At 38.8% G+C, this 19,437-nt stretch overlaps 2 protein-coding genes and 1 pseudogene across 3 annotated transcripts; 1 reads left to right on the forward strand and 2 right to left on the reverse strand.

Moving 5' to 3' along the window:
* The first annotated feature begins 2,262 nt into the window (after positions 1 to 2,262).
* Positions 2,263 to 3,006, forward strand: LOC120110513 (uncharacterized). Its single transcript, XM_039125650.3, has one exon. The coding sequence runs from the start codon at positions 2,407 to 2,409 to the stop codon at positions 2,863 to 2,865; it is 459 nt and encodes a 152-aa protein (XP_038981578.3). The 5' UTR covers positions 2,263 to 2,406; the 3' UTR covers positions 2,866 to 3,006.
* Positions 3,007 to 6,886: 3,880 nt separating this feature from the next.
* On the reverse strand, positions 6,887 to 7,957 carry LOC103722275 (oleosin pseudogene; annotated as a pseudogene). The gene has a single exon (XR_016396130.1). The product of XR_016396130.1 is annotated as an oleosin pseudogene (transcript).
* A 483-nt stretch (positions 7,958 to 8,440) lies between these two features.
* CHUP1 (Hydroxyproline-rich glycoprotein family protein) lies at positions 8,441 to 16,340 on the reverse strand. Its single transcript, XM_088704045.2, has 10 exons — positions 16,033 to 16,340; positions 15,785 to 15,938; positions 15,510 to 15,601; positions 14,641 to 15,396; positions 10,489 to 11,880; positions 10,273 to 10,404; positions 9,758 to 9,939; positions 9,396 to 9,507; positions 9,012 to 9,155; positions 8,441 to 8,857 (listed from the first exon to the last, which is right to left on the reverse strand). The coding sequence occupies exons 2-10, from the start codon at positions 15,879 to 15,881 to the stop codon at positions 8,765 to 8,767; spliced, it is 3,000 nt and encodes a 999-aa protein (XP_088560171.2). The 5' UTR covers positions 15,882 to 15,938; positions 16,033 to 16,340; the 3' UTR covers positions 8,441 to 8,764.
* Positions 16,341 to 19,437: the final 3,097 nt, after the last annotated feature.

Consider the following 19,437-nt stretch of genomic DNA (forward strand, 5'->3'; position numbering starts at 1 on the left):
CAAAAGGAGCCTAAATTTATCCTAAATTAACTTTAGGTCCAATCTAATGTTATGCTTAGCTCTCGATTCTCGGGTCTTAAGCATAAAAAATTAATACAAAAGAATATGTTAAATTTGGCCAATTGTATGCAATCTTCAAAATTATAAGCAGCAGAGGGTAATTACTACAGAAGGAATCGGACCATCATTCAACTCCTTTTCCAGTACAACCAAAAAAAAAGGAAAGAAAGAAAGCTTTCCTATTTTTGTGGGTCAGAATAGGAATCGTGAAATAGAATCAATGAGGGAAGTTTGAAACTACTTATGAATTCCAGTACAATCAAATGCATACATGATCTCTTGGACAAGCAAATGACCCATCACTGCAGAGTGATTTTTTCGCTTACATACATCTTTGTCTTGGGAGGTTTATGAAGTTAAATTTTTTCCTTATAAATTGTTTCTTTCTGATTTTATTTCGATTATTTTATCACAATTTTTTTTGATTTTTTAATTTCATTAATATTTATCTCCAACAAGATACAAGCTCCCTTCCTAGGACCCATGAAATTAATAGATCTCAATGTCCTAGAGTCAAATCAATCAAATGGAATGTGGGAAAAGGTTTGGCCTCATCTTCTACGACGTCAAATTCCAGCCTCACACAATCAAGCCTGCTTAAATTCAACACGTTTCAAGGAAAAGCAAATTCTTCTTCCTGCCGAATAATTTCCATTGTGAATTCCATCTTACCGTAGAACTCAATTCATACAGTTTGTTTTTCAAATCATATGCAACTTTCCGCTACCTCAGGCATGTTCTTCCAGGGCAAAAGAATAATCTTGTGATAGATACGAGTTTTTTGCCTGTGGCTACACTTCGATTTCATGACTCCGTGGTCTGCCTTGCGGACTGAATCAAACCATTGGCTTCCCCTTCATCATTATTATTTTTTTGGCAAAATGGATGGTCCATACCTTTTGAGACAAGTCAGTGCAAATTGACCAAATTCGAAGAAGACTTCGCCACAGTACGACAAGAGGAGAGAAGCCAAAGAAGGGGTGGCCGGCCATTTTTGACACCGCAGTAAGAATGACTGGTTTTTTTTCTTGGTAGTAGACTGCTCAGACGTGTTAGAAAGGTTAGAAATTTTTATTGAATTTGTTTCTCCAGTGGGTTGCGCCGAACCTAATGCATTTGAATTTGTTGAAACTTTATTGATAGGACAGACTTCATATGAATTCATAGTTATTGTTGCTTTTTTTAAAAAAAATTTATCACCACTCTAATACTCTCATAATTAAAACCATCTTCTTTGATCTAAAAGAGAATGTCCTCATTTTTCTAATTACAATTGAACACCGTTTCTTCTTGCACCATGCTGGAACTATATGCGTAGACAGTTACTTCTTGTTCCACTTCATATTTTTTTTCTCTCTCGTGATCTTGCTTAAAGAGAGAAGGTTTGAGATATTGGGGTTTTTGGCCTGGGCTCCCCGGCCTTTTTTCTCCCTCTTCTCCACCCCCTTCTAATTGACTATAAACAAACAGTAAACAGCGACAAAATTAATTGTTCTACAGAAGAGTAAAAGCTATCAGATAGCACATCTATAGACCAAGAAAATTTATTGATTTCTTTTGATATGCATTATGTTTCTTTCAACACAAAGATACAGACTTTCTCCAGCTCCTTTCTTTATTTATTGTTCATATTAATAAATCATTTAACTTACATAAGCATTAGAGTCATTTTCAAAAAAATATGAGCACAAATCCCACCAAACAATGTGATCCAGAAATATTTTTTTTTTTTCCGACTTAGCTCGAGTAGTTGGTACTTGTTATTTATATTCAGAGGATGTCATGAGTTTCGATTCTATTAAATATTCCAGAAATTGAAAGTTGTTATAGATAAGGAATCCTTACACAGCATAAAGGTTCGAAAAGTCATCTCAATTGGGCCATTGCCAGGATGTTATCAGACCTTACATGCATCGCAACCTTTAACAGCCAAACTACTAGTTAACACACTCACAAGCACAACTCCACTAAAATCCGAGACTTCTCGACCTTCCAAGTTCTTTACCATCCGTTCCTTTGTGTGGGTCACCCATCTTCCAAGTTCAAACTGTTTGCTCGGTGTTCCAAATCCAAATTATTTCAAGCAAGCAGACCAACGACCTTTGAACGTTCCCACTGGGCGACTAAAGAAATCAGGTCGATAAATGAAAGGCCACGAAGGATCGCATGAAGAAACCAAGCCTCACCTCACCTCCAAACCGGGTCAAAAGTCTCGTGACCCTCCCACCTTTCCCACCATAAATGTATAACTTTCTTGGAGGCATCCGAACACCACCTCCCAAAAGAAAGTTTCATGCCTAACTCTCTACCATCACAGCACCAGTATAGGAGAAGGCTGTGATCGACATGGCCATCGGCGATCTCTTCGACACGGTATCGGTGCTCGTGAACACCTGCACCAAGCACATGTCGCGTGCGACCAGGAGGGTCCGGAGCCACCGGACCTTCTCCAAGCTGTCTCTCAGCAAGAGTAAGGCTGCTCCCTTCCTCGCGCGGGGGGCCAGCTTCATCCCCTTCCTCGACGCCAAGAAGAAAGGCGACAAGGGGAGAGGGGATGACGACAGGAGGAGCAACTCATCTGAAGAAGAGGAAGAGATGGAAGAGGAGGAGCGACTGTGGCAGAGAACGATACTGATGGGGGAGAAGTGCCAGCCTTTAGATTTTTCAGGTGCCATATACTATGACAGCGCCGGGAGGCAGCTCAAGGAGCTCCCCGTTCCCCGGTCGCCTCTTCGAAGCCCACTGCCTTCTTTCGCCTTCCATAACGCCGTCGTTCACTCGGAAAAAGTGGCCAAGAGCAACTAGCGCTTCTCCCTACAAACTCAGCTTTGTCGCTCTCTCTCCCTCTCTCTTCTTTGTGTTTGTTAATGATCATGATATTTTTTGTGTTCGGAATTAGTTGGGTTTTAGTTGAAGTTTTGTTTAATTTGTACATGAGTAAATAAAAGAAGTACAGGATTTGTTATGTTTTAGGACATACTTTAATGGTTGTTCTGAGGGTATTTTTTCTGTTAATTACTAGCTTCTGCATGCCTTGTGAGGCCTATGAGAATCGCTCAGAATGGGAGTTCGTGGGTTGAAGTGAAGGGAGAGTAGGTTTCAAGTCTCGTTAATTTAGATTCACCTCCCGGAGACTTATGTTGTATATCATGACACGCAAGGGAGAAGGAGAGAGGCGTGGTGGCTGACGAATGGACTGCGGCGTGGCGTGGCTGGGTAAAGAAGAAACCGTTGACCAGTTCACCCCTCGCCCTGCTTCGAGATAAGCCACCGAAAGAGAGTTTGGATGCAGGTGTCCATAGAAGAAAGCTCGGATACGCTCGAATTGGTGGTGTTTTGGTGAAGCCTTGTTTCTTCTAGCAAGCAAAGGTGTTGCACCGAAATGGCATGAGATCTTTGCTCTTTTGTGTCATCCCATGCGTCTGCTTGGAATTAGGGGAAGTTTTCCTTAAAGTTTTAAGACTACAGAATTTGATGCCAGGACACCCGGTTTGGTCTGCATTTAGTCCAGCCCTATTACTTTTATATCGAATAATCATCTTGAAAGCCATTTGGTCAAGTCATTATAGATGAACCTCCGCGACCCAAACGCAAGAAATTTGCATAGCTTCATGTTTTTAACTTGGAACATAATCCCCAATGATTCTGGATTACAATAAACTTTTTAGTTGAAATTTCTAGATCAATAAATAAATATCTCAGCTCAAACCAAACCCAACCACCACAAATCTATCTTCCTTGACCCAAATACTCTAAATATGCGCAGCTCCATGTTTTCCAACTTGGAAGACAATCCCCAACAATTTCGGGTTAGGATAGTTTTTTCTTTTTGAAAGCTTTATATAATTTAAAACTATTTCAAAAATAGTTAAATTATTATGCATATATATAATATATATGGATTAAATTGAAGTAACAATGAGTTATCTTGAAAGCACTGTGCATGTAATTGCTATGCTTTATTTGCATATTTTATCATAGAAAATATATAGGTGTGATCATACACTTGCTGTAAGTTTAAGGCATATACAAATCACTTGCATATAAACCATCATTTTTGTAAAGCCAGAGGTCTACACAACATGCTATTATTAGACAAAAACAAAATTATCATATAATAACTGAACTTAAATTTTTCGTTGTTCATGAAAATAATATTAACTGAATTCATAAGTTACGGTCAATTGGACGATAAAATTATGGTCTGTTATATATAACACTCTTATGTCATTACAATCTTTAGAGTAGTGACATCGTATGCATTGATAGATCTGCGAATCTAAAAGCAGATATAAATTTTTTGAGGTAAAAAGGTAAACTCAGGAGTTCATAATTTTTTGAGGTAAATTTATAACTTGCTTGTGGAGGAGTTTGACGGATTTGATCTTGGATATGGATTTGTTCATAAAATCATCAATGTGAGAAACTCACCTGCAAATATGAGAAAAAAATTGAAGATATAATTAACAAGAATTAAGATTTTTGTATTTTAAAATCTCAGGAGCTACGGAACAAGGGATGAAGGAAAATCACGGAACATTCTCTCTCTGATGAACAAAATGCAAGTAAAAGAAACTGAGAAGCACATTTTGACAAAGATTTCCAGTGGCAGGAATACATGTACAAGGATGCCTTCAAATAATGAAGGTACACCGTCTCCTCTTCTTTAGATATAAATTTTGGTTAGCCCAGGCTAATCTTTGTACTTTCATTACTTTGTTTCATAAACCTTTTTTGTTAAAAAAACTATATTAGAATGAGTTAGAATAAAAATGTAAAATATGGGTCAGAAATAGTTCCAAAATGGCAACATAAATGCAACAGCAAGTTCAAGAGAATGAAGCTCAAGATCAATTGCCCATGCAAATTTAAAGTGGCAGCAAAGCCTATAAATATTGCCAAGATGAACCAGTAACTGGAAAATTTTTATGTTGTATTTAAGTTATTGCAATAGACTCCACCAATCTCTCATCCAAATGGGCATAGTCTTCTAGCCTAATATCATTGCTAAAATATCCATGGCTAAGGAACTCATAATGGACCAAAAAGACCTCTCAAACTTTAAGGACTCATTTGGAAGAATTTTTTCTAACTAGAATTTTTTTTTTTTTTGAAAGCTGATGCACACATATATGATGTCTGGAAAGGTGCTTTTTGAATGTTTGGTTGACCACAAAAAAATGACACATTTCAAAGTAGCTTATGTTTAGTTGGGCATCTGCATTTCGAAAAAGTTGTATAAGATACCTGTTATACCCTTAACAAAAAAAAAAATATCTCATTCTAACTAAACGCTTAAGAGTGTTTTTGGGAAAAAAAATTTCAATTCCTAATCTATGGAAATTAGATTTTTTCTGTCCCACATGAATTTTTCTTTTTCATAAACTATTAGAATCTTATTTTCATTGTAAAGCTACTTTCTCATCCCTCTCATTTGTAAACTTTAACCAAACATGAGATGTTTCTCAATTTTCCAGTTAACCATACTTTTTCTCCTTTTCTCATGAACTGAACAAAATCTAAGTTTGCAAGCTTTGTGCAAGAAAGAGATCAACTACCTATGTTTCTTTACTACATCCTAATCTGAAAAGATAAAATTAAATTATAGTGGTACATGGATTAGCATCAATCACCTAGAGGCCTAGAATCGAGGAAAATATAACAGCATCAAGGAATGGCAATCTGTATCTATGCCAAGAACTGCAGGGCTAGTTCATCTGTAGAAAGCCTTGCTGGTTATGAAGCACCCTCGTGCAGTCATGCCAGACTCTGAAGTTAGTTGATGACTTTTGTTGGATTCAGGACTCACTTTGAGGCCTGGCCACCCCACTACCAAAAATAAAACCAAAAGGTTCCAAGTCCGGCAAACCTTGTTGGATTTTGAACTTCCAGAAGTGGCATATGATGGAATTGGAATCCTATTTATACCTCAAACCTAAACTCGAAGTTACAAATGATTAATAAAGAAAAGAAATGCCACCGTGAGTCGGTTTAGACTGTATCTTTGGCATGAAGGAATGATTGATCTTCTTTCTCGATATCAATTATTAGATTGCATGTTAATTATATAGATCTTAAAGCATTACATATTTCTTTCATTGATCTATATAGATCTTGAAGCAACCATTGCACAATTCAACATGTCATGAAAGAAGATGAACCATTTTTCGGTGCCAAAGATACAGCCTGAACCCTCATACTCTTGATCAATAATAATTGAGACAATTTCTTCCCACTACTCCTTTGAGTCATACTTTGAGACGGTCCACTGAATATTACAAAAATACCCTTTGCTGGCATGAGACGGGTTGCACTCGTCTTCCATGAATTGGATAAGCTTGATCGTTATAACCAATAATGTTAAAGATTTATTGAGATGAGACAATGCTTGCATAATGTGTGACGGACAGGCTCTATCTCTTCAAAGCCTTTATTTTTTTTTATAACAGAAAAAAAGGAAAGAAATTACATTAACAAAACGAAATGGGAAAATTATATCCCTTTTCCTCTTGTTAGATAACAAGAAAATTACAGCTCCAACGGCTATCCAAGTGCACCTCCGACTGGAAATTATATCATGTGGTTCTGTCATTGGTTCCATTTGAATTTTGTGGTATTCGTATCGTGGTAACCTAATTCATTGGTTGGTTTGGCTGGGACTGATGTTCATAATATGTAGTTCTTTATTAATAAATCAGATTTGCTTGGAAACGAAAAGGAAAATTTATTTTTATTTTTTACCATAATTTTAATATCAAATTTTGTTTTAATTAGACAAATTCTTTCAATAAAAAATTTTGGATTTGTTGAAGATACGCTAGATAGGTAACATAAACCTGCTGGATCCAAATCTTAGATCATTAACCAATTACAGAGACTCCGCATCATACTTCATTGTAGATCCAATTCATCTCATATATATATATATATATATATATATACACACACACACGCTAGATAGATTGGGTGCAATATACCTAAAACCATTCACGCAAACATAAAATTGTCTAAAAATCATACCATCAAAGCCCATATCATCACCATTCGCCAGCCCCAACCCTAGTAAACCTTTCATCACCAAAGCCCATATGACTAAAATCAGTCCTCTTAACACTAACTCATGGCACGCATAAGAAAGCAAACCAAACAGAACGTCCGCAAGCGGCAGTAAAACAGTAGTAACTCAACGGCAAGAACTCCAACAAAACCGCTGACCCCCATTAAAAGATCTGAGCTCAAGCTCCCGGCGCGGCATCCTTCATCCGGCTGTGAAGATAGCCACCATACTCCCGGGCATAGTCCTTCATGTGGCTCGCCGTGTCGGCGATCCGGCTCCGCGCAGAGTCGACCCGGTCGCTCCCCACCGGGTGGCGGCCGCTGAAATAGCGGTACAGCCACGTCGCGCCAGCCACGGCCGCCACGCCGAAGCCGCAGAACGACAGGAACCCGGCGATCGAGATGAAGATGACGGCGGCGACCGGGAACCATATCGGGCTGGTGAGCAGGATAATTGGGCCGAAGAAGACGAGGGCCGCGACCGTGCCAGTGAGCGTCAGCCCGGTTAGGAGGAGAAGGATGCCCCCGGAGATGACGAGCGTCAAGAATCCGACGACCTGGGTGGAGGTGGGGGCGCGGTCTTGGAGCCGGCGGAGGAGGACTTGGCCGGAGGCGGGCCGTTGGGCTCGTGGGCCTGCGCCGGGCTGACGGTCCGCCATTCTTGTTGGTGGTGGCTCTGTGGGTATGGAGCTTCCGAGAGAGAGAGAGAGAGAGTGGGGGGCAGTTTGGGGGGTGGAGTGATATAACAAGGGAAAGGAGGAGGTGAAGAGGGGTGAAGTGACGCGTGTGGGGATGGTTCTTTTTTGACGGGCATGCATTTACACGTGTGAAGAGCACAGGGAGAGTTAGGTTGGGAATCCTTTTTTAACCCGTGAGGAGGGATGACCCCTTCCCCAAGGGGGTCAGGGGTGGGGCCGGAATAGGATGCCTTATTTGTGGAAACCGTGGGTGGGGATTTGCGTCCGGTCCCTCGGTTTCGTTTATTGAATGTTTGGGGGGGATAAAAGTATAAAACGGGTGGAAGCCAGATCCGGACCCTTGGAGCCCATCTCGGATCAAATGGGAATTAGATTTGAATATTTATTCATAACTTTAGTAACTTTGATTTGAAGGGTTAGGCATGTTGATCTAAAAGATTGCCATTAGAAACTATATTGTACATATTACGATGTTTGAATTCTTCTACCTTCAATTTAGCTATTGAACGAGGAGATGCCAAAAATCATGATGCTCTGATACGGGGCGCAAATAAGCTGGAGATGCCACCTTGCCTCCCTAGTAGATTAATTATCTTTAACAAAACTATAATTTGCACTCCAGGAGCAAGAGAAAATACTGATATCTCAAATTTTTGGTATGTCCAATTGCACAGAATAAATGAAATAGTTTCTGTGGGAAAAAAAAAGAATACAACTATGATCAACTTACCAGGTAGAATTCTCCAGGGTGCCTATGCAATTAGTATTTGTTCCAAGCATTATAAGCCTGGAGATAACTTGTGCAAACGCTATACATGCACGAAATGATGACTAACAAAGCCAATATATGTATCTGGACATGTTTCATCTATTACATTTGGAAAATGAGATGTACAATATATGATTGAAGACAAAAAAGGAGAGAATGAAATAAGTAAGCCACTCATGTATCAAGACTTCTGAGGCTCAGTTGTTTGTGTGTTGACCCGGCTTCTTAGTTCTTCAAAAGCTCTCATGCTCTCTGCGTCAAAGCCTCCAGCAAACTGGAAGAAGATACATGAGAGAAATTTGACTCAAAAAAGTTGCTATTGATGCAATAATAAAGAGTTGCTACTTCTTTCAGATATATTGCTATTAGTCTACAAGTATACAGATTAAAGATGCAAGAGAAAAGGTCAGGAGTTCATAAAATTTTACCTGATGGACCCTGAAGGCAAACCGGACACCTTGGAGGACCAAAAATTCCCTGTTTGGTTCTTTCTCAGTTCCACTCAAAGCATCAAGCTCTGAGGCAACCCTCTTCATGTACTTCCTCGCCAGCTGAACAGATGACAATTTAATCTGCCAAAATATCAATTAGTAATTTAGTGATCTTTCTTACGGCCGGTGAGATTGACAATGTATCAGATATCAATAGGCATAAAAGTAAAGTGGCCAAGAACATATTCTAGGCTGAAAAGAATGGATTTTTTTTTCAGATTCATTCAGTCAAAACCTGCTATATTTTGTAAAACAGATACAAGGGATAACTTTAGTTATATATTGCGAGGATGAAGTAACACTGTAGAAACTAATACATACCTTGCCCACCACACCTGAGTCTGACAACCAATCAACTGGAATCCCGAACTCTCTGTAGCGTGAGATAGTCATATCTCGAGTACGTAAGAGTGCATGGACACTTTGTTCCACCCTGAAAATTCAAACATAAGGAATAATTAGATGATGCAAAAAATTCTCTCATCCCTCCATGTAGGATCTATATGCTGCTTCTGCTTGTATTGTCTGCTCGCAGCAATATGCAAGCCATTCAAATTTCTTCTGCTCAGTCTTCAATAGGAACAGATGCAGCCATTGATGTTGTGCAAATCATCGTCAATGAAAAGTAGTACTATTTAGAGAAGACATGAATAGATTAGCATCTTGGCGAAGCAGGAACTTACTTTTCAAGCAATGAATACATTTTCTTGAGAGCAGCTTCACAAGGAAGTTTTGGATCATCAACAAAACATGAAACTTGTTTCTCCAACTTCATCAGGTCTTGATATTCAAAAGCTGCCTCCCTCAAAGCATCAGCTTTACTCTCGGGCCAATCAAAGTGTTTAAGAACTGCTCGTTCATCAACCTACAAAACCAAAGTGAAATGGACCCACAGGAGTAAGATTCAAATATTCGATCTCACCGAACACTTCAATGCAAATTGTAAGACATTATCTAAAGCAAAAGATCGGGCGAGAGAATAATGCTCAGAGTTCAATCATCAATCGGATAAGATAAATAAGAAAACGACCCAAATTATCAAAATTGCATTTTAAGTTTATTTCCTCAACTGCAGAAATAAAAAAAAGTCAGATTTGACTGATGTTCAGAATGAGAGCTCTTCAATGTTAGTTATATATTACGGCAAAAGATATATTATAGTGTTTTAGAAGCTTGAGATGATTAGCTTTTTCCTTACCAAGAAGGAGAGTTCCTCATCCAGCCAGCTGACAAACGACACAACATCATCAATATTTGTAAAAGTTGCAGCTCGAACCTCAGTAGCCAAGGACTGGACAAAATCACCCTGTGTCTCCACATCAGCCTTCACCTGAAGCAAACTAATTTGTTCAACATCCCCCAAAAAAGAGAACACCAGGAAAATGTCACAGCATGTGGGAAAGAAAAAGCTTACAGCTAGAAGAAATGCTGAACGGTTTTCAATTTCCCCAATCATACTATTTCTAATATCGGCAGCACTGGATGTCGAGGAAGCCATGGATGCTGTATCCTTCTTCGCTTCACGCTTCATGAGAGATTGATAGAACTCAACCAGCTCAGGGGCGCGGTGAACTTTATCGCCGCTCGATGGGCCTTTTAGGAGACCTCCTGGAGGTGGCGGAGGGCGTGGTGGGCCTCCGGGAACCCCAGGTGGGGGTGGTGGTGGAGGTGCACCTGGGGGCAATGGCGGACGTGGAGGTGGCGGTGGTAAACCACTTGAAGGGCTGTTAGCGCCGGGAGCGCCACCTGATGGTTTAGGAGGTGGCCTAGGCACCCTTGGAGACCTCTTCTCAATGTGTGCAAGTTTTATCTTGCTAACTATCGGGCTGTCAACCTTGCTATCGCTGGACTTCTCGCTTGAATCAGTAGTAGGTCCGGGAACTTTCTCCTTTATTTGTGCAAGTTTAGTGGGTAGAGTGATGGGTTTTTCCCTCTCCGCCTTAGCTCTAGACTCGAAGTTTGAACTCGAAGCTGAGCCATCACCAAATCTTTCTGCTCTAGCTTGCTGCGCTTTCTCCTTGATTGCCTTCTCTCTCTCCAATGCGAGTTTGTGCCGGTCCTTGAATGCAGGATACTTGTCCTCGGCCACACCTTCAACCGATCTAGACATCAGCTGGAAAGAAGCAGCCACGTTGTTTAGTTCATCGCCGGAAGAAACCTGGGTTCTTAAGCGTGGCAGATTCGCTTGGTCTAAGAAGTCATCTGGATCCTGGTCATTCTTCCCAAACGTGGTGATGGCAACACCATCTCCAGCATTTCTTAGCATTAGAGCTTCCAATGGCCCCCTTGATCTTTGGCTGATGCTAGTCCTCATTGGCGAGCTTCCTCCTATAGACCGTGCTGGCGAGGCTAAGACACTAGCATCATCCTTGCTCTTTCCCCATTTCTTGAGCTTCTGAATCAGACTAGGCTTCTTGCTCATGGAGCTGTATCTACTGGACGAGCTAGCAATGGAAGCATTGTCATAGTCTTCACTACCGGGTGAAGAAGGAATGGAGGAAAAACTCTCTAGATCAGTGTCACCTTGTCCACGTTCAGATCCTGCATACTCTTGCATCAGCCGTTTAGCTCTCTCTTGGGACTTGGGGCTCAAACTCTTGCTAAGATCACGAGCTGAGATCTTCCCAGATGGTGTCTGATAATTCCGAAGTTCATATCTCAAGCATGCATTTACCCAGCGTAGGTACACCAATTCCTCTACTTCACTGAACCTGGTCATCTGTAGACCTTCCACTTGCTTTGTGAGATCTTCATTGGCATGCCTCAAATTATTAATCTCCTCCCTTGCCCTAGCAACCAAATCACTCTGCATCATGAGGGGAAAAAAATGTCACAAACATTTTTCATGGTTAGTCGGAGACTATTGATCCTGATCTTAGTTCATGCCATGTTTTTTTGGGGTACATATAGGCATATAGTGCTCAGTGTTTCTTCAGTCTAGTATGAGGTGCATTGGACCTAAGAAGACTGGACAAACATCGCCAGCAAGAATATAAGTTACAAAGTTGAAACCAAATATATAATGCTCTCAACTGTTGGAAAATTTTCCTACTTCACTGAAACATGTTACTAATTTTTATTCATTTAAGCAATCATTTCTGTTTTGAGTATGCTACTATTGGAAATGTTGGCAAATGAAGTGTTTAGTACTTCCATCTCCCAAGCTATTCCACAGACTCACTTATCAAACAATAAATACTTCTTGTATTGAAATGATCCAAGACCCACCTTTCTTTTCAACAAAAGTATTAGTAAATGAATACACAAAATACTAACTTCCAAAATATCACTAGATTGCAGGGCCAAACCAACATTACTGCGGTATAAATGTTAGGTTGCTTCAGCTGATGATAATGCAACCTAACATTTATACTGCAGAAATATTTCTGGGTTCATACTGAAAAACTATGATATTTTTGGAAGATGACATTTATGTATTCATTTACTAATACTGTTGCTTCAGATGATGCTAATTCCTTGGTTTCTTGAATCTACCACTGCAGACAGAGAATGGAAAAAGAAGTGCTTTCCGCATATTTTCTTACATAAATTTTTCTTGTTATTGAACTTCTCAGATTTGCTGTGACCTCTTAATTGAAAATATACATTTATAATTTCAGATTTTGTTGCGTTTTCCCATATTATACTGGATTGTTCATTGAAAAAGACATTTGTAATGTTTACATATTGAGATTATTCTAGCTTTCTATTAACCTTTTGACTCCATTTTAACTACTGAAGTTCACATATATTTTAACCTTCGCTTAAGTCCAGGAAAAATTAACGCAAACGCTTCTCCTAAGTTAATAGCAAGATTTTCTTAGATTAGATCTACTTTTGCACAACTCCCGAAGTTCATTTGCAAGAAATATCACCCTTGGCGTAGATTCTCTTCTTGTCTCTAAATAATGTAAAGTTATTTTTCTTGGTCAATCACTATTTCCTGTCATGAAGTATAATTATTAAATCGATGATTGTGTGTTTACCAAAAAAAAAAATCACCTAGTTACATGATTACAATCTAATTTTTCACTCAATGTAATTTTTGCTCAAATAAAGGCACAATGGCAAATCTGCAATTGATTGACAATAGTTGTCAGATTTCTATGTATTGTGATGCTTAGATCTAATCTTGATTTTCAAGGAATATTCACATTCTTTTAGTCTTTCATTTTGTTCAAGTTCAAACTAGTATTACGCCGTACTGAGCATTTGTAGATCTGCCATACAAAGGCAAATGACTCATCTTTTTTCAGCATGAAGTTACGTTTTCTTTCACTCCTTGTATCATGTTTTTATGCTTAAATCATTATTGATTTTACCAAACCTAATTGTTTGTCAGATATAAAGTTCCTATACAAGTTAATATCAGTTTGCAGTTTAACTTATTGCATTCTTTATATTCAAATTTTCCAGTATCAAGAATATGGAATCAACCACTATCAAGAACTTGAAAAACTCAATGCAGGGTGCCAAAGTTAGATTAATTGTATAGATATAGGACAGCTCAGTTACAATAAATGTGAACTGATGCTTGGTTCAATCTGTCCATGCAGAAGTAATTCTCTTTGTACAAATTATAAGCTGAGAAGCACCAAATTGACAGATGCTCTCCATGTTTGCCGCCCCCCTCAATCTTGTATTTACTACTATTTTGATTTACCAAAGCCTACAGGATTCTGTTATGAACCTTTTGGTTTTGTTACAAAGTCAATTAACTTGACAGTAAAAATGCAGTGATCGGTGTACAGGTGTACTAGAAAAGAGAACAACTAAAAACAATTAGATATATGCTGATATGATGATGAACAACACAACAATGATGATGACTGTTGAAGAACTTCTCCAATTACTTGGCACATTTTAACAACAATCATCAAAATATGCTCATTTGTTTTATAATGAAAAAACAGAGGACATCTCAGTTTTTCTCCAAGGAGTTGCTCTCTTTTGTTCCTAGAGCTGTCAGAAGGTGGCCTGATTCAAATGCTATAAAGTAAAAATGAGAAAAAGATAGGCATCATTTTTGGTAAGGAGAGAAAATAATGGTACTTCTATGCAAAAGAAAAGAAGAAAGAGTGAAAATTGTGGTTGGATGTTTGCAGAACCGGCTGTAACATACATAAAACACACATTTTCCCCATAATTACGGACTTAATTATTGCAAAAAGTGATACGGTAATTTCATACTTATCATAAAATAAGATATACAATATATATCTGTCCTATAAATCCAAAGCTCAATGATTGTGGGCAATTTACAGCCACATACTTGTTCCTCCACAGCTATATATGCCATTTCAGAATAAAAACAGATGAACAAGAAAAAAAAGAAGAAGAAGAAGAAGAAGAAAGGAAGAGTGGGTGATTATTGTAACATATAGATCATATGCACCTAGAGCAAAAGTGAACAGACACAAGTATCTAACCATTTAAGGTGACCAGGCTTATAAACCATCTTGATCCTCACCCATCACAGAGTGAAGATTGTACACGCATCAGCCATCCATTAGTAATATATACTCCATTATTACCAAACCATATAATTCTCATACATTTCACGTACCTCTGTCATGTTGGAGAGTTCTGCCACTCTGGCTTCAGCTGCATCCAGTTTTATCATTAGCTCTCTCTTCTCATGCTGCAGTTCCTTGTTTCTCCTCCTCAGCTCAACTACCTCCACCTCCATCTCCTTCACAGCTTTGAGCTTCTTCTCCACTTCAGCATCTTTCCTCGAGGCCGCCTCCTCTTTTTCCTGGAGGCTGGTAACTTGCTGTTTAAGCAACAGCAACTGCCCTTTGGTCTGGCTAGCATCAAGCTCAATCTGCCGCTGAAGCTCCTTGATCTTATTTCTTGCCACCGCCAATTCCTTCCTTGCTGAAACACCTTGCGCAATCTCTCCTTGGAGCTTCTTCCTCTCAGCTTGCAATGAGTTAATAGTAATGTTTAGCATGTCAATCTCAACCATCTTAATCTTTAGTTGCTTCTGTAACTCAGCGATGTCTGATTCCTGTTCTTTAAGGCCATAGTACTCAAGCAATTCTCCTTCAAGCTTCACCTCACGCTCCTCCAATTCTTTCACCAAGTTCCGTAACCTCTCCAATTCAGAGGCATTGCTAGCCATCTCAATATCATATTGGGATTTGTCTAGGACATCAAATATATTATTGGGTAATGTAAATTCTATCTCTCCGGAGAGAAGATTTTCGAATTCAGGCAGCATGTCATCTTCATCTTCTATTTGACCAAGGGCAGGACCCTGGGCTTGCCTAATGAGATTGCTAATTGTTTTAACCTCTTCTTCTTCCTCTTCTTCCTTCCCCTGCAATTGTCAGAGAGGGAAATGGCAATCCGCATCACTAAAAAGATTTCAGAAGCTAAAAGACAGACTTAATCACAATAAAACTAATATAGGTAATCAATATATAAACATACATGATCCTTCCTTTGAGTAACATCAGAATCTTGGTCCTGCTCACCCTGTCTCTCTTCTTTCCAATCAGGTTTTTGGTTTGCCTCCCCATTCTCTAAGGTCACAATTTACAATTAGAGTAGAAATTGTTTCAATAAATCATGCTGGTGGAGAAGCGGAGCATAACAAACTTTAATTCATAAATTAAGCTTTATTGAATTACGAATTTCACCTGCCAGCATTTATAGCAATAGATACTTCTATTCTATTCTATTGATGAGAAAGATCAAAGATGTACCTGAAGGCTTTACGTGAGATGGCCTTGCACAGTTAACCTGCTGAACTGCATAAGCTGCGATGGAGGCAGCAACCAGGAAGCCTAATCTAACAAGCATGAAGAAATGTTATCCAAGCTTCCTTCTTCCTTCACTCATCACTTCTCACCACCCCCCCTATCCAATCCAAATCAGTGAAAGAATCAAAACCCATGAGCCAAAACATTGGTTTTGTTGAAAAATCTGAAACGTCAAAAAGAAGATGAACTACGCTTTCCTATCAAGCCACCAGGAGATATCCAGCATAGGGAAGCTGTTCTCCAAATTTATGATGGATACAAGACCAGAACTCTTCTTGGAACAAGGAAGCACCAACATAACATGTGGCTGCGCTTCTCTATCCAGTTTTACTACATGCATCCAAATGCATTATCTCTTTAACTCGAGCTGCTCTCCATAAGAATTGCCTGTCAATAGAAGCAACCAAGGAACTGACAAAATTTCTATTTGTCGGAGGAAAGTAGCACTCCGATGGTGGCCTAAGGGAAGGAATGTTGGACGGGCTCCTAATCAACGTTTGATGCGCTCTTTGGCGATATAAAACTCTTATAATACATGAAGGTAGTCATCTCCTGTTCACATAAATAGGTGGGACGAAATTTGTGGGTGTTAAAAGGGGAGAGCTGTCTTCTAATTCTCAGCCATCCGCTTTTCGGATGGCAGGAAGGGAAAGTCCAACCACCAACAACAAGATTAAAAGGCAGCAATTTCTAGGGAGATCATGTATCATGACCCCACCATGCTATAATGACTATAATAAAAGTTTTTGCAGGCCTGTTATAACATAAACATAATGCCATTATTTATAGATGCATCATCATGTTATAACAGCTTGACATGTTCAGCACATATGTAAATGAATAATTTCTTTGAAAGAAAAAAAATCAATTCTCCATATTGGCTGGAAAAAAAAGTTTTTTTTAATTTAGTGAATAGTAATATAATCAAATTACAATGTTAAACTTTTGTTATCTTCAAACTAGGCCTTCAAATATGTGCAACTATACTGTAATCACGGTTACAGTCTAATTAGAACATGTAATTAAAATATACTGTAATTAAAATATGTGCATTTGTAAGAAGGCCAAAAAAAAAAAAGAACATGTCCAAAATTATTGTAAGTAGAGTAATAGAGTCCATCATTTAAAACCATGCAAATGTGTCTTTTGTAATTATTTTAATTTTTAAATGAAGATAATTACGATTAGATGACACCAAATATCTTTAGGCAATTAATGTAGGAGTTTTATGTTGTACCTGCGCTTAGTTGGCTGCCCTTACCTGGTGAGGCCCGCCATGACAAACTAACCCCTCTAAAGTGCGATCATATATCTGCCCTCAGCATAAGTGATGGAATGGACGGCCCATATACCAAGATATTACATCTATGATTGGAGAATAAAATTATAAGGTGTAGTCTACTGCACCAGAAGCACAGGAAGTTGGAGCCATTCATTGATGGCTACGGGATGGAGCCAAGTTATCCCGGGGGTGTGGGTTCTCGTGGCTGTCACCGGTCCCCAATCCCAGCCACCAGTTCATCTCTCTGGCCTTTTCTTTTCTTTTCTTTTGTGGACCAGAGTCGTTGTAACTTTGCAAGTCCTATCCGGTTCAGTAATGGACCATGAGCAGATTAGCCCAGTCCAATAATCGGTTTGGGCTTAGCTCTTTGGTTCGCAGGCCGGATAAGTGCCTGTGCTCAGGCCCATTTAGGAGACAATGGATCTGAACTTAGTTTTTTGTTTCCCTTTTTCCTTAAATGTTTTTTGTTTCTTGTTGACATGGTTTTTAGTTCCCATCCAGCACTTCCTCTTCTGCAACTACTGATCTTTAACGAGTTAGCAACAGTGTAAAGCATTTCTATAATCTCAATTCTTGATAATTATCGTTCTACACTCATCTAAGAAGAATGATTTATGGGTTTTTTTTTTTTGCAAAAGGAAAATCTTAACTGTAAAGCAGTCGGAAATTTGGTTTGTGTTAGAAAAATGAAGTATAATAAAATAAAAAGAAAAAAAATGCAAAACAAATCTGAATAGAATGCTCAGCTCCAATCTGGGTTCTGGTTGTGAAACCTTAGTGGTAAGATTTCCAGGTAGGTACTGAACATTTAGTTCGAGACAAAGTGAACACATGCCTCTGAAGTGTATGATATATCTTGGGTGAATCAATGCTTGAGGGACATAAAATATACGAGTTATGATCATTGTTGTAAGAATTTAGCAGGTGTGAGCAAAGTTCTGTAACACAATATCACAAGACATGCTGTAAAATTTGATGGCCAATGTTTTGCAAGGACAACAGCAAATCATTATAAGATTAGAGAAGTAGAGAGCAATACTTGAAATGATCAAGTGGTTAGATAGTCAAATTGAAATGAACGAGTACTTATGAATATGTTCATTCAGCACCAGGAGTAGAATTAATAGAAGATAAAGTGAGGGGATCACCATTTAGATGTGTCATTTCAGTTTATAACTGATGATAAGGAAGACATAGAATCAAGTCAAATGGATAGAAATGAGGTGCAAAGATGACAATTATGATAACAATTTAAATTTTGTTCTAGGTCTCAAGGATAGGTTTTCCTTAGTTTTAGAACAGCATAAATATTTCTAAATAATAGACTCCTGCAAATAAGCCTCTATTGCTTAATTTTCAAAGTTTAACTGACAAAAGAAATCCATCTACGGAGATAAAGTGAAACCCTTCAATGTCTTAAGACTTTAACAGCTGATTGTAAACCTAGTATAAAGATATGACATGCTTATGAAAAGGGTCCTTATGAATACTGACCTTTTCTACTAGGAAAAAGAAAAACTCCCTTCCAGTCTTTCTTTCCTTTTCAAATGCACCTTCTACCCATTCTTTTCACTTAGAAACTGGTTGCTTCAATTTGAAAGTTGTGATATATTGCATCCAAGCACCCTCCTAAATGGCCCAATCAGTGAGGAGGTTAAAATTCCTGGAGCAGAAAATATAGAAAAGGGTGCAAGAAATTGTGGCAAGAAAAGTACAACCAATAACAGTTGGCCATGAGAAGCAACTTCAGGAACCTGGCAACAAATTCTGATCTAAATGAGTTATGCCATGACTATGTCAAAATTTACCCTCAAGATATAGAAAAGGCAGCTACCATGATAAGGGGAAAAAACCCCTAGTCCCAGCCAACTCAAGTAAAATGAGAGTGTTGTCATTACAATTAACATATCGAATCAGTCGGACACTGTCCGAACTTTTTTCTCAAAAAATGAACAAAAGATATTACAACAACAGATGTCTTTGTTAGTGATGCTCTCTTACGCTTTGTCAGCCTTCGTTTAGTAGGTTTTTCTCAGAGACCACCTTTTCTTTTTTCTTTTTTTTTTTTGATGTAAGAGACTACTTGAATGGACAGTTAACCGGAGAGGTTCTGGTGCCAATATCTGATTGGAATCTGTTAGAGTCGAATTTTAGTAATTATGTTTTTCTCTAAGAAGTTGAGTATGAGGTCTACTGCACATGTACTGGCATTTCATAGAGTAGTGTTGATCCCAGAGCCAGTCAATTTTTAGCTTTAGTTTATATCTGAAAATTACCTCACCATATGCAGCGCCCTTACCCAGATTGTTCCCCT

This window comes from Phoenix dactylifera, chromosome 1 (genome assembly GCF_051530095.1).
Source record: "Phoenix dactylifera cultivar Ajwa chromosome 1, Ajwa_hap1_PhDact_Kaust_v1.1, whole genome shotgun sequence".
Taxonomy (NCBI): Eukaryota; Viridiplantae; Streptophyta; class Magnoliopsida; order Arecales; family Arecaceae; genus Phoenix; species Phoenix dactylifera.